The sequence below is a fragment of the Sinocyclocheilus grahami genome, unplaced genomic scaffold, assembly GCF_001515645.1.
Source record: "Sinocyclocheilus grahami isolate Dianchi unplaced genomic scaffold, SAMN03320097.WGS_v1.1 scaffold1683.1, whole genome shotgun sequence".
In the NCBI taxonomy this organism is placed as follows: Eukaryota; Metazoa; Chordata; class Actinopteri; order Cypriniformes; family Cyprinidae; genus Sinocyclocheilus; species Sinocyclocheilus grahami.
The window spans coordinates 67283-83462 of record NW_015506862.1 but is presented as its reverse complement, the minus strand read 5'-3'; the positions used below and the strand labels follow the sequence as shown (position 1 = coordinate 83462).

General features: G+C 37.0%; 1 protein-coding gene across 1 annotated transcript; it reads left to right on the top strand.

The window, feature by feature from the left end:
* The first annotated feature begins 1273 nt into the window (after positions 1–1273).
* LOC107572024 (uncharacterized) lies at positions 1274–15778 on the top strand. The gene is made up of 10 exons (XM_016258425.1): positions 1274–1419; positions 1568–1735; positions 2030–2166; positions 2285–2378; positions 2764–3096; positions 3179–3341; positions 7802–7936; positions 13901–13990; positions 14111–14240; positions 15617–15778. The coding sequence occupies exons 1-7, from the start codon at positions 1405–1407 to the stop codon at positions 7909–7911; spliced, it is 1020 nt and encodes a 339-aa protein (XP_016113911.1). The 5' UTR covers positions 1274–1404; the 3' UTR covers positions 7912–7936; positions 13901–13990; positions 14111–14240; positions 15617–15778.
* Positions 15779–16180: the final 402 nt, after the last annotated feature.

The following is a 16180-nucleotide window of genomic DNA, read 5'->3' as shown; positions in this document are numbered from 1 at the left end:
GAAATGCTGGTTCAAGTGGAGTGTAAAGGGAACCCGAAATGGATCCGAATACCAGTGAAAAATGACACTTTTGACTTCTGTGAATTCATTAAAGAAGATACGTTTTACACATTTATTGTAATTTTAAGTTCATTATGACATTCTAGTGTTACTCACTTTGAAATCAATGATTCTTATTATATTAAAAAGTATCAGTCATAATATATATTAAAAAATTGCATTAGACATTCAGTGTATTATAAAAAGTGTTGGGCAGTAACTAATAACTTGGTTACTGTAATATTACCTTTTTCAGTAACTAGTAGTGTAACTAATTGCTAATAAGATTGTGGTAATAATATTACAGTTGCCATCCATAAAACAGCTTAGTTACTTTTGATGCCTCAACCCCGCTGATTTGAAATCCAACAATCAAATAATTCCTAGATTTATTTTCATAATTTTCACAACTCACACATGCATGTGATGTCCCCAGTGCAGCAGGCAAGCTTGGAATATGGAAAAGCTTACATTCAGCAGATAGAAATATTGCATTATATTGATTTTGTCAGGAAAAAAGATGATCTGAGCACTGTTGTGTAAGTTGTGGCTTTACTTTACTCTGGCATTACATCCCACCCACACCCCTCTGATCAGCATGTGGTACATTATATTACTATAATTAAAAATATTTTTGGAAAATTAAAGTTTCTTACAAACTTGTGATTTGATCAAATACATAATGAAATATAATCGTGTATGGGTAACAGAGAAATTACAATTAGCTTCAAGCTACACATGACAATTAATGAGATTAATACAACACTTCTTCTTGAATGTACTATCAATCACTAGAATTTTGTGGAAGATACACAGTTACAACTTCTGTTTGGCGTGAAGAAAAAATAATGTAACTAGTAGTGTAACTAATTACTGCCAGAAAGTAATGAGTAAAACATTTTCTTTTGAAATTCGTAACTAGTAATGAGTAATATATTACATTCTTTGAATAACTAGCCCAACACTGATTATAAATGGACTTAATCCCAAATAATATTCTGATCACACTAAAGTGGTTTTATTAAATTTTTTAGTATGTAGTAATGTTAATAAATCTTTGTGTCTTTCAATACATCTGACTTTAATTCTATCCTACTGATATGAATAGTTATTTATTTTATTAGATGTTTTTTTTTTTTTTTATGTATTACTTGCATTTGAAAATAATACCAAGCGATTAAAATGTCATTTCAGTATGTTTGAACATGAAATCGAATTTTTTTTGTTTCTACCTCTGAGCTTCAGCAAAGTTCAACTTGCCGCATGGAGCCAATGTGGTTCTTAAAGACTCTGCAGGAGTTGATGTTGATGCTGATATTTTTGATGAGCTTGTGAGAACATCTAAGGTGTCCTTCAAAATTTTGGATGGTGATAAATCAGGTAAGAAACTCATGACCTGCTGCCATGTTCAAAAATGTATAATCTAGTTTGTATTCTCATGCTATCATCATGTATTGTGAAGAAAAATGTTTCTGTCTTTTTAATGTTCATATTGTCTTGATTCTTGTGTGCTGTATGTGATTCTAAGATACTGTTCCCGCAAGCTGAGACCGATTTCTCCGAGCCCTCATGCCCTGAGTTGTCATTTTCATCAGTGGAATCAGAAAGTTCAGATTCCACAGTGATTCCACAATCTTCAAAGGCATGCAAAAAGCGATTCTTAGAAGAACCTTCTGACTGCAATGTGTCAAAAGATGTGAGTTATTTTTCCTCTCTTAAGTTTTTTTTTTCCTTGAATGATATATTTTTTGATACCGTATCAATAATCTTACCAACATTAGTATATCAAAGACTGGTTTATTTGCAATAATCTTTTTTTCTTCTTTCTCTAAAGCTAGTTCATGCAGCACTACACTCAAAACCAGGAGGCTCTGATATATTGAAGGAGTACAAACAAACGAAGAGCCTGTCTGACAAGACACGAAGGATGCTGGTAAACATTAGTATATCAAAGACTGGTTTATTTGCATCATCCATTTTTTTTCTACAGCTAGTTCATGCAGTGCTGCACTCAAAACCAGGAGGTTCTGATATATTGAAGGAGTACGAACAAACTAAGAGCCTGTCTGACAAGACTCGAAGGAAGCTGGTAAACATCCTTGTGGCTGATATGGTAGAGAAGTATGGGTAAGTCACCAATAAAATAGTCATTAGTCTAGTTTATATATTGCACTGGTATTTGATCAGTTACATTTTATATGAAATGTTAATTTTTATATATATTTTTTTTAATGCTGTGGTGTAGGAGAGTTCCACCAGTCAGTGTCCGTGTAAGCTATGCTCTTGGAATCATTACTCTATTCCCCAATTTAAAGGATAAGTGCTCACCGACTGGTTATGTAAGTATACAGTACATTGAGATTGTACACTCTCTCTTTTTTGCAGCACATATCAAATGCACGAGTCAATCAAATTATTATACTGCGATGACTTCTCAGATGGAATCTGACTTTTTTGGCATTGTCTGCACATTTTCTTCTAGAAAAATCTCTGGAAGGAATGTAAACCTTGTCAAATGTGCAAAGCTTAGAGTACTGTTTTTGGTAGCTGTAAGTATTATAAAAAGTATAAATATTTTATAGTTTGGGTAGTGCATTGTGTGTAGTGGGTCATGCATAGAACTTCTGTGAACAATATATTCTTCTGCAAAATTGTGTGCATGTGATATTGCCTGGGCCTGATACATTGATGCTGACTTATTGATGCTAAATCTTTGTTTGACAGGAACAGTACTACGATCCACGCAGTGGCCAGGGTTACATTGCCTACAGATTGAAAACTGTTCAGCACAACTCTGTAAATAACTTGAAGGGGGCATCAAAGGTGGTTTACCAAGATGGTCCTAAGACTTTGCGTGAGACATCTTCAACAACTGAGCAACTGTCAGGTGACGAATGCACAGAAGCTATATCCATGATGAAGCATTCAGCGGACGCACCAATTATTAAGGATAAAATGAAGACAACATTCAAGTACAGGCAGAATTTGCTACATGATCCAGACAAATCTTCACTCATCCTTGATTACTTTCCCCGATTTTTGGATACACCAGGCTTGGTAAGACATTACAATTTTGATGTTAATTGTATATCTATATGTAATTGTAATGTTTGTTATTGACATGATTTCTCTGTGATAGATTGACCAAGACTTTACTATGCTTTTTGGAGATGACATCTCAAGCAAGTTTATTGCAAAATGGCCAACATTCTACAAGCCAAGAATAATTGCTGACTGCAAAAACCTGCACCCTGGTGCACATGTGGATGACCTTCTGTCTGCTCTGGAGGAGACTGATTATGGTAAGTATAAATGTTTCTTGTTTTGTTTTTTAAACTGGTTTAACTGTATACTCTATTCTGCTAGGATGGGACAGTGATGTGGCAGCTATTCTCTTGCTCGTTCATCTCTTGCCTCCAACTGTGAAAGGAAGGAAAACTGGGAAAATCAGTGCAACTGAAGCAGCTGGTCATGTTGTACAGTTCATAAAGATAAAATACATTTGTTAGATTTACTCATTTAGTCTTGTCGGCAGTTGGTGTAATCTGTAGGTGTATCTGTGTAGTCATCGTATACAGGTTCAAAAATATAGGACTGGGCAGAAAACTTCATCTCTTCACATCTCACATTAAAATCTTCTTGCATCTTTTTCTACAATTCAAGGGTGAAACAAAGCTTTCATTAATGCATTACAATAAGATTTAATTTGTTACTGATGTAATGTAAATACACTAAACAATACTTGCACTACATTTGTTAATTTTGGTTAATGTAGATCTCGACAATACATTTAGAAGTTTTACATCATCCTGGACCAGAAGGCCATTCCCTGCATGACGCAGACAGCTGTTGCAGCCTTTGATTAACTCTTTAAGGCGCACTTTGTCTTTGCTGTGTCGTATGATGAGGCCTTATGCAACTTCTACACGTTCATTCAAACAACGGTGTATGGCATTGATGTGGGCACTGCCAAGGAAAGTCCAAGGGTCAAGGAAATCCGAGTGAGAATTCAGAACACTGAGGTTTGACTCCCCCTCCCCCCAGCATCTTGCTCAAATGTTCTCATGCTTCCTTTGCAAGGTACACCACAGAAGTTGTTCAAGTTTGTTTCAGCATCTGAAGTTTCATCATGGTTTGTACCCAGGGCGTTCATTACGGTTGAAATGTGGCGAACCTGGATGTTCATCTGTGTTTTATACATATTATGGGTTCAAGAAACACATTTTGGGAGTGCACAGAGACTGTGTAGCCTCAGGTACTGCTGAGAATGTTGGCAGTAGTATCGATGTTTCTGTTTCTGATACCCTAAGTGAGGATCCTCCAGTCACCTTTCAGACTCCTGTTGAAAATCAGCAACTAACGGATATGTGTAGTGCTATTGTTGCTCAAGTACAAGCCGCTGGAGTCTCTGAAAATACTGTTCAATGTTTAGTTGGTTCAATGGAAGAACTTGTAAGTGATGTTCATGCTCAGGCAAGAGACACTGTTCTAAAATGTCTTTCATCAGAGGTACCTGGGCAAAACCTAGACAGAGTTAAAGACTGTTTTGACCAGCTAGAAAATCCTTTCTCTTGCCTTAATACTGAAACAAAGAGGCAGAGACACTTTGAGGAAAAAATGGAAAATTGTTGAACCAGTGGAATATGTTCTTGGTGTGCGCTATGATGTGCGTAAAGATAAAACTACAGGATCATACAGTCAAGTTCCTGTCAATGACAAATTTATCTATGTGCCCATTTTAGGAACTCTCGAGTCTGTTTACAAATTCTGAACTTTGCCACTTTTTCCAGCAGGTAAAAAGTCATCAAGATGGTATTTACAAAGACATTAATGATGGTTCTTACTTCAAAAAGCATATGTTATTTGGTCAAAAAGAGCATGCTCTTCAAATACAGTTACATTACGACGATTTTGAAACCGCAAATCCACTTGGATCCAAAAAAGGATTTAGTTTATTTTATTTTAAGAAATTTGCCCCCCAAGATCAATTCTGTTTTAATGAACATCCATCTTGTGGCCCTTTTCCATTCAGAAGACTTAAAAAAATATGGCTTTAAACCAATCTTACAGCCTCTCGTAGAGGATCTAAAAATTCTGGAGTCAAAGGGAATCGATGTACCCTTCTCAGATACTATGTTACAGGGTTCTGTTATTCAGGTTACTGGTGACAATTTAGCTTTACATGGACTGTTAGGTATGGTTGAGTCGTTCAGTGCAACCTACTGTTGCCGGATTTGCTTAATTGACAAAAAAAAGTTGCAGTCAGTCTTTAGTGAGGATGACCCAGATTTGATCATTCGCACAAAGGAGCTATATTCACAACATTGCAATGCTCTGGCACAAGATCCCACTCTTGCATCACTGTTTGGCCTTAAGAGAAGTTGTCCACTCAATTCATTACAGTTTTTTCATTCTTCAGAGAATTATGCTGTTGACATTATGCATGATTTGCTTGAAGGGGTTGTGCAGTATGAGTTAAAGCTGCCTTTTCAGTACTTGGCTAAAGACTGCATTTCATTGAACACACTTTCGGAAAGGATTCAGAGCTTCAACTATGGATCCAGTGAAAGAAAGAACAGACCAAGTGCAGTTAAAATTGATGATGGCAGCAAGGACCTTGGCCTCAATACTATTCAGTCATGGTGCCTTCTGCGCAATACCCCCTTGATCTTTGGAGATCTAGTTGACACGGACAATGGTTACTGGAGTCTGATACTACTTTTGATTCAGATAGTGAACATTGTATTCTCACCAGTTGTAACACAGGGTATGACTTATTTTTTTGAAGCATTTAATTTCTGATCATCATAAACTTTTTAAGTCCATGTTTCCTGAAAGAAGATTGATTCCAAAGCACCATCTAATGATCCATTATCCTAGATGCATTAGGAAAGTGGGTCCACTTATACACATGTGGTGCATGAGATACGAAGGGAAGCATAACTTTTTTTAAGAAGTCTGTAAAGAACTTTAAAAACATAACCAAAACATTGGCCAAGAAACATCAACATCAGTTGGCTTTTCATTGGGAGAGTTTTTATTTTAAAAGATTCCAGTTTGGTCCTTTTAATGAAGTCTCTACTTGCACTCTGGAGGGTAATGAGCTTTTAACTGAAACTTGGAATGTACCTACTGTGTCTCCACTACAACCTGGGTAAAAAAAACTATGGAACTGAATACCAAGTTGGAATGTATATTTGCTCTGCTGTTGAAAATGAAATGCCTGTCTTTAATAAGATTATCAGCATTATTGTAAAAGACGGACAAGCTTTTCTTTTGGCCAGTAATGTAATTACAGTTTGTTTTGATGAGCATGTGCATGCATTCTGTATTGAGGAGGTGGGTAATATGTTCACACTCATTTGTGTGGATGATTTGATATACTATAGACCTTATGACAGGCAGTTTTCATATGACCGTGATGAGAGAACTTGCATTGTTCCCTGTTGTGTTTTTGTTTCAGATGGGAATTAACTGCAAATTGTGAAGGTTTTTAAATGCAGTGAAATGCTGTTTGAATGTTAAATGTGGTGTACCTCAATAACATATTTTCTGCAAATTTGTCCTGCCATTTAATTTTATAGAAAAAAAACATATTAACAAAAGTGCTATTAAAAGCACCAAAAGTACACTTATCATTGTTATATTCAAATTACATTGGTGTTGATCTTAAAAGAAGAGTGTTAAAAATTAACACCATAATTGAATACTAACACTGGTGTAGTGCAGGAACAACAATGAATAGTGTTGAATAGGTTTAACGATTAACAATAATGAGTGTTGAATTTACATGCAAAGGGTGTCAAAAAGTTAACACTATCAAAAGTGTAACATTTACACTCTATAGTGTGGACACATATAGACACTTTGCTGGTGTTAAATTTGACACTGGGTGTTCTTTTTACACCAGTGATTTTGCTGTGTAGAATATAAAAGTATACTTTAAGTATAATAGTAGTAAACTTTGAGTACAGAACTAGTTTACATCAAAATGTTTAGTTTGTACTGCAACTATACTAAAAGTGAACTTGTAGGTATACTGATAGTTTACTAATTAAATACTAGTAGTAGCATTTTTAGTACACTTTGAAGTATAGTCTCAGTAAACTACTAGTTTAGTAGTTTTATACTGCAAGTACACTCGTAAGTTTTCTTTAAGTGAACTTTACATCATACTTTAAGTATACTACTGCGTCCCTATTTAGGTATTAATTTGTCTATATTTTGTTATGAATATCTGAACATACAAAACATCAAAAGAACAGGGTATCTGCTTGTAAACAGAAATATTTTATTATAGCTTCATGCATTATTTTTTTAAACACTTGAATGTGGGTAAGTTTCATAAATAAAAAATAAACATATACAAAATAGCACACTTTAATAAACTTATTTTTCGTAAGGGTTACCATAGCATTATATACTAACATTGTTTATAATACAATTATAAATTATAATAAAAATAGCTAATTTAATCAGCCTAATCATAGCCTTATAATAACCTTTAAACAATGCATTTAAATGAATGAATGAATGAGGCATTTACTGTATATAGCGCTTTATTGTGTATTATGGGGGGGGCATCCACCTGCATATATAATTATTTATTGGTAGTCATATGCTATATTCTCTATGAATAAATGAATAAATATTCTGTATGAATAAAAGAGTTTACTACACTTTCACAAATGAACAAATTATTATTGTTCTCTTTTGCTCTCCTATGTTCTCATGCTTTCGTTGTCTTTTTCTTACATTCTAGCGCCATCTAGAGACATACTACAGACTACAGCGCTTGAAAGACATGCTGTTATATCAGCATGCCACGTTACTGAGGGGAAAAGTTCAAAGACAAGAGATGAAGCTCCATGATTCCAGAGAAGGACATAGAGATCAGGTATGCTCTATTTCTAAGAGTAAGAATTTCACTTCACCTTGTCAATTTATCATTGAATGAAGCTTCTTGTATATTCATGAACATAAAACTGAAATAAGATTTTTGTGATATTTAATTTGTGCTCTAAAAATGGACAACAACACGGTGCCCTTCAAGGCTATTGTGCAATTTAGAGATATGTGTCTATATCAACTACTCACAGAATATGTGTCAAGGCCTGAACATTTTGGTTAAACTGATGGAGGTCACAACTGCACCTTACATCACAATTAGTAACTGAATAAGAGTACATTCATTAATACTGAGTATGTGAATTAGTGTAACGAGCAAAAGGCCTCATCGGTCTAGTCTTTACATCTTAGAAAAGGTTCATGAAAGAACCTTAACTATATGCTAGATTTTAAAATGAACCTTTTACCACAACAAAGGTTCTAAAAATAACTACCAAATACCCAGTGGAACATTTTAGAACCTTTAAGTTCAACATTTAACCTTTTTGATAGTTAGATGTTCATATTTGCATTTTAAAGTTATTTAAATGATTGAACTCTAAAGGTGCATTCCCTTAAGAGTGTACACCCTCCTGGAATCAATGACTAATTATTACTAATGTATGTTCATTGAAGAGAGAGAGAGAGAGAGAGAGAGAGAGCATAGTGGTTACCGAATCATGCCAGTAGAAGGCAGTGCTGAGAAAACTTTTAGAGAAAGTGTTACATTGTTTTCTGTTGGACCTCTTTATATTTAAATATATATATATATATAAGAATTGGAGGACAGAACTCAAAATGTATTGTTTTGATTTAGAATAATTTGTGAAGTAGGTCATTTAGAATTCACCTTTTTCTCTCTCTGAAAGGAACAAACAAGATTTTTTTTTTTAAACCTAAAAGAACCCAGAATCAATCAATTAATCAATCAAAAAAAAAAAAAAAAACAGTTTAGATATAGCCCACTGCTCCCTTGCAGAACTAACCAAACAATGCGACCTTCTGCATGGGATCTAGCTATTTAGTCAGTCTAATTAAATGGAAGCTCTCTTCTGGTTATTATTGTGAATGTTGTTCAGAGGTGTATATTGTAAACCAAACTCACAAGTCAGCAACAAACTTCCTTTAAAGGGGTCATATGATGTTGCTAAAAAGAACAGTATTTTGTGTATTTGGTGTAATGAAATGTTTATGTGGTTTAAGGTTAAAAAAACACATTATTTTCCACATACTGTACATTATTTTTTTCTTCTCTATGCCCTGCCTTTCTGAAACGCGTTGATTTTTACAAAGCTCATCGGTCTGAAAAGCGAGGTGTGCTGTGATTGGCCAGCTACCTAGTGCGTTGTGATTGGCCGAATACCTCAAGTGTGTGACGGAAATGTTACACCCCTTATCATACTGTGATGTCGTGTCCCGGCGCGACAAGACAAAACCAGTAAATCCCATTATAAACGAGGCATTTGTTGCAACCAGTGGGGACATAATTACGTCTTTTTACACGCTGCGTAAACATAAAACCATGTCTGCATTTGTGATCGGAGAAATGACAAACAACAAGCGCTACTCTACACTTCCCAAAACTCGCGTTTGAATCATCAGTGTTAAATTCTTAAAATAAAAACGTACTTACAGTCTGTGAGTCAGAACAGCCGGCATTGTAGTCTACTCTCCCAGGATCAGGAAACAGTCCTCCATAAAATGTGCTGCACACATCTGAATATTTGGGTTGAACCAGTGGTGTAGTCTACGTGATACGCAGGTATACGCCCTATACCCAAGGATTTGCATATACTCACTTAAAAAAGCGTGCAGATACGTAACAACATCGTTTTGCGACAGACCTTTCACACGTTCGTTCATAAATTCACCCTGTCTGTGTTGCGAAGCACCGACGTATTGATAATCGCACTGTGTTTCTTTTGACGACTATTGCTATTGTGCAACTCTTGCGCAGCATTGAGTGTGCAAGCTTGAAATGAATTAATGTGAATCACTAAAGGAGATATGAAATGATTACACTCGTTCAGTGTTTTCGTAAGCCTGCCCCTGAAGCTGCCGCTGCTTCGGGTGACACTGCAAACAGATGACAGGAACGTTAACATTATAGAAACGACAGCAAATGAACCAGATAAGGCTGATATTATCCTACGCGATACAGAAAACGAGGCTGATGCTATCGGAGCTTTACCTGATACATCAAAGTAGCATATACTTTATCATTAACGGAACTGTAACAACAGGGGATTGTTGGCATGTAAGAACAATGAGTGATTTCAGTAAACAAAAAGTTAATATTAAGTGACATTTTCTGGCTATAAGAGTATTGCCTGATTTTGCTCTATTTAGTCAACTAAAATAGTTTCAAACAAACTCATAACTGAGCCGCTGCACATCTCCATTCAAACACCGCGTTGTTTCGTTTATGAATGAATCTGCATTTTTAAACGAATCTAGTGAGTAAATTCAATTACCCATTCATAAAGATAGTCACGTGCTATGTTCCTGAATGAATCAGCTGTTCGAACGAATCAATTGAGTGAATGATTCAGTGATAGAATCAGTAACTTGCCACCACCTAATGTCATTAACTTATTCTCAACATGAATTTATGCAGTTAATTGCACTCATGCCACCTCTGAGCCTCATTAAGTGTCTGTAAATACCTACAAGCCACTTTTGTGTTCTTCTGTGCCACCTCTGTAGTGCAAATTAATTTTGTTAATACTGATTTTATTTTATCTGATTGGTCACTTATTCTTATTCCATTGTTTTAATTAGAAATTTTGAAAAAAGCTTATAAAAATACACTTTTGAATTTGACATAAAAGATAACATACTTTGAATAAAGTTAGAAAAAAGGCCCCTGTAAATCACTTTAAAGGATTAGTTCACTTCTGAATTAAAATTTCCTCATAATTTTCTCACCCCCATGTCATTCAAGATGTTCATGTCTTTCTTTCTTCAGTCGAAAAGAAATTAAGGTTTTTGAGGACAACATTCCAGGGTTTTCCTCTATATAGTGGAGATTTCCTTTTGACTGAAGAAAGAAAGACATGAACATCTTGAATGACATGGGGGTGAGTAAATTATGAGGAAATTTTAATTCAGAAGTAAACTAATCCTTTAAGGAGTCCAAAATTACTTCGTAATGGGTAGGCTAATTTTTGTTATTGTTCAGAAGGTGCTCCTGATTTTTTTTCTGTGCTCCTACTTATTTATTTTTTTACAAATTAGCAGCACAAGTGCTACTAAAAATAAGAGTAAGCGTAGAGCCCTGTTTAGTGAGGTGCTGCTCTGGGACGGGTGAGTATGAGGCTGGGAGGGAAAAATCACAGTATACTCACTACAAAAAAATAGACTACACCACTGGGTTGAACTGTTCTGGAACAGTGTTGTAAATACAACTTAACCACTGATTTCTAGTCGTGTCTTCTTTTGGAAGGCCAAACAACGTAGTTTCACACGGCGGGTGAGCTTTTGAACGGTGCGGCCGGCGGATTCGACGAAGGAGCGGCCGGCGGGTTTGCGGCAACCCCATGTGACGACCCCGGGCTGGACTCGGATTTGTCCACGGTGAAAGCCGATCCTGCGATCCACAGCGCGAAGCTGATGTATTTCCTCAGCGACCAGCATGGATCAGCTCCAGGCATGACAAAGCGGATATCGTCCTCTTGTGGAAGACCAAACAAAGTAGTTTCACTTTCACAACGAAACCCACAGAACACAAACACACACACGTCTTCACGACATGGCGGCAGCAATACTACAGCGAGAATAAAAGTTACGTCTTCTTTCTTTGCGTGAACATTTGGGCGGCGTTATGCAAATCTTCCCACATAGTGATGTAGACATGTGGGGGCGTGTTAGAACGAGCCGCTTTAGGTAGGCGTGGCTGACTCTTAACTTTTATAAAGAATATCTCTTTGGATTTGAGACTTTAGTCTTTGCATCTTTACAGATCTTCTTTATGCACCAAGAGCTTGTAACACTCCAAAGAGAAAGGAAAAATTGAAATCGCATCATATGACCCCTTTAACAGATGAGCTCCTGGACATTTGGGTCAAAGCACACCCAATCAACACGTACTGTATACAGACACATATCCATACACCACCTATTGTAGTAATAAACACATCATCCACATCAGTGGGGTAGCCATTACCATTTCAAACAAAGTTGACCATTTCCTTTCTCTCTATCAGAGCATTAGAGGAAGTCTCTGTGCTGAAATATTCATGACAGTGCCCCACTGCAACCTCACCAGCAACAGCATCGACAAGTATACAAGTATAAACTTCCTCACCATGGCTGATCTTAGTGCATAACCCTGAAAAATGTGGTGTCCTAACCTTGCTAAACTCCCATAGGAAAGAAAAATCATGTGTGAAACCTCTTTAATGTCTCAGTTGTTTCTCCAAGTCAGCGCTGAGAGTAAATTGAGATCAAATTGAGACATTTGCACCACAGTGATCTCACAAATGTCTCCTTTAGCGTTTAAGAAGAAATCTCAACAATGTCTCGGATTGTGTTTAAATTTGCCAAGCCACCAAAAAGTCTACAAAAGACAGAAATCATTTACCCTTAACAAATTATCATCTAATTCTCCCAAAACCAAATGATCTGTACTATTTACATAGGTCTATACTCTTACTATATGTCACAAATTGTCTTTTTGCGTATTTTTATTCCTCCTAAAATGAATTTTAGACAACCAAAAAAAATTCCTCTGGCCCTGCTGAAGTGAATATAGGCTACAATGTGTACAAAACATCAAGAAAGGTGAATGGCAATCATCTCTTGAGCAGAAATGAATCTAGATGTCCATGTAATGTCAATTGCGATGTAGTGTAACTCATTGCAGGACAGTAGATGTGTGTCTCTCAGAGACACTTTGAAGTGTTACTGAAATCCGGAGGATTGAGGAAGCCTGTCGTTGTAATATGGGGGAAGCAGTTGGTGTGGACTTGTGATTGACTTTGATTTTGGCCGTCTGGGTTGAGGACAATAAGAGTTAGAGACTGGGGGGTAAGGATGTGGGGGAGGGGTCACTGACTTATCAATCTCCTCCTATAAAAGCAAGACTTCTTCAGCGGGCTGTAATTGTGTCCTCTAATGACCAGCACTGGAGGGGAGGACAAAGGGAGAGCTATAAAGGATTTTATGGGCTGCCAGTAGGAAACCTTTGGTACAAATTGCTGAGCAAATGAAACTGCCCTGTTGTTTCCTCAGCCCAGCCAAAAACTTTGTCCAGACTTCATGATGTTGAGCTGGGACCAAAGCAGGCTGAGCCATGGACACCTGCTGGGGCCTAATTGGTCCCCGTTGCAGTTAATGGCTTCCTGTGGTTGCATGTTTACTTCTCATTGGTTTTGTATGCTGGGGGTTCCCAGCCCTACTAAAAAAGAGTGGCCATTACGAGACCCTCAGATTAGAAAGAAAAACCTAAATTGTTGCAAGATCTCAACTGTTCCTCATTGTTTCAAGCTGTGTATTGATTTGCCAAAATATAAGTCAAGTCAAGTCACCGTTATGTATATAGCGCTTTTAACAATACCGATTGTGTCAAAGCAACTGTACAGCATTAAATACAAAACTAGTGTGTCAATGCAAAATGACAATAGTAAACACTCAATTTTCAGTTAAAGGCAGTTCATCATTGAATTCAGTGATCGCATCGTCCAGCTCAGTTTAAATAGTATCTGTGCAATCAAGTCAACGATATCGCTGGAAATTAAGTGTCCCCAACTAAGCAAGCCAGAGGCGACAGCGGCAAGGAACCAAAACTCCATCGGTGACAGAATGGAGAAAAAACCTTGGGAGAAACCAGGCTCAGTCTGGGGGCCAGTCGAAACCAGCAGTTCAATTCCAGGCTGCAGCAAAGTCACATTGTGCAGAGGACTCATCATATAAGAGTCTGCGATCAACAGTTAGAGATCCTCTCTGCATCCTCAGTTTACTCTTTCTGTCACAGAAGCTTGTCAGCCTTCAGAGGGCCACCAGACCAACCCTCACACACGATGATGCATACCTGAGGTGTCTGCCTAAAACATGCTACTATCTGGTAAGACCAGCATTATACCCTGCTTTCTCTCTCCGTAGATATTTACTAGGACTTTAAGTGATTAGACTTTAAGTGATTAAAATGCACGTGATTAACCATCTCTAATCTGGCCTTCATGAGGTTCTGGAACTGCAGAAACAGCTAAAACGACTCGGGTGTCTTCAGAGCAGCAGGGAACAGGAGGTCTTCAGGGTTTGGACAGAACAACACAGAAGCACATGTCAACTTGAGAAGCAACTACAAGCAGTGGGTGAGAGCTGATGCCATGAACAGTGCTGTTTTCACACTGAATCCATTATCAATTCACAGAAGGTAAAACCTATTTGCCTAAAGATATCAAAAATGAAAAAGTAAGCTTGCCATGTTATTAGATTTTTTTTTTTTTTAAATAGACAAGGTGCCACAGTAATAACTTGGGCGATATAACTAAAATATTATTGCCATCATTTCAACCAGCCAACAAGCCATTGTATCCAAGTTGGTTAAAAAAAATGTGTGTGTGTGTGTGTGTATATATATATTTGCCTTGATTATTTTTCAAATTAGATTTGTACTATATATATATATATATATATATATATATATTTACAGGTGAGCCCAGAAATAGAGATATTTGGGATCTATAAATTACACATTCGAGTCTATTTCTTTTTATATTTACCTCAGATTGTTTGGTTTCTATGAGAGATGCTGAGTCACAATATCTATCTGCCATGTTGAATTTCACACCTTTTTATTTTCAGGATGGACAGTCAAACATGTCTGAGGAACATCGCTCCATCATCACTGAGTTGAAAGGAGAAATATACAGAACAAACTCTTGCAAAATCTTTGTCCACTTACACACCCACTTTTTTTCTTTTCTTTTCCCCAGAGCATTTATTTTGAATTCAACGTTACTGGTCTCTACCCATAGCTAAAACCACTCTTCAACATAATCTTAATTTCATTCTCATTCTCTCTGTCGGTCTTGTTACATGTCTGTTAGCTGCTACACAGTGCTGTGAGGAAACGCTGTCCTGCGCTGCAGTGCTCTGGAGGGCCAGTTTGCACCCAGCAGACAAAGTGTGTGCTCACCCGGGTGTGCAGTGTTATCGGGTGTGAGCCTGGGCTGTGTCTGAGGCTCTTCCTGAGAAGTAGCACATCATTAGGAATATATTAGCAATCCTACGCTCACTCCATTGGTTGCTCACACGTATCGCTCAGGCTTGGCCATGTTGCCAAGTGGGAAAAAGGTGGAGATCCATCTCAATCTGAGAGATGTAGAAAAGAACGATCTTGTCAACCAGGCACTGTGTTGTGTCCATTTGCAATAACGTAAACTTAAAAGATTGAACTTAAAAGAAAATCTCATTGTCTCAAAGTTCTAAGTCAATAGGGTTGACTGACTTCCGTATGGGTAAAACAATTGAAACATTCTTCAGAAACTTCTATCGGGTTTTGAAAAGAAAAAGACCTGCACAGGCTTGGAGCGACATAAGGACATACGTTTACAAACTTGAGCATTGTAGTCGAACAGTGTGTGTTCAACTCAAGCTGTTCAATGTAACTTTCTGAAAAATAGTTCTCGAATGGTGTTGTAGTGATATAAATTGTTGTCTATTTGTATGTCTACTTTCTTCACAGATGCCAGTCTCAGTAAGAGTGGGTGGAGGAGGGGTGAACGCTTTCCAACAGCAGGGCAAACAGAGTTGGGGACAAGACGAAACTGAGCTCATGTTTCCTGAGGGAAGTGCCAAATCACAGCGTCTCTGATCCCAGTAAGCAGCAGTGAGACAAACACACCTGCAGCAGTCACACACAAACATACATAACCCTCACTTTCATCTACACTTATATAGACAAGTGAACTTCTAAAATGAGAATTAATGTTTATAAAAACAATTCTAGATATAATAGTTTTCCTTTTCAAAAATTAAACGATTACAATTAGAACTAAAAGGATTTTATAAGTGAAAAAAATCTTTACAGTGTTTTCTCTACAGCACTGATTTCATTACACAATGTACTGATTATGGTTTGTTCTAAATACGTTACGTAACTTCTGCAAGCACACTGCTCAGTGCAGTTGTGAACGGTCTACTTTCTGTTTACCTTCTGAATTAATCTATTTTCAATATCAAGAACTTTTGTAACCTCTGAAAAACTATATATTAGCATTTCCAGTGCTGGGTAGATTACTTACAAATT

Excerpts from the sequence above, each read along its gene's own strand:
- LOC107572024 (XM_016258425.1), top strand. Across the intron at positions 1,736-2,029 it reads ACTGCAATGTGTCAAAAGAT|CTAGTTCATGCAGTGCTGCA; the intron begins GTGAGTTATTTT and ends TTTTTTCTACAG. Across the intron at positions 3,097-3,178 it reads TTTTGGATACACCAGGCTTG|ATTGACCAAGACTTTACTAT; the intron begins GTAAGACATTAC and ends TCTCTGTGATAG.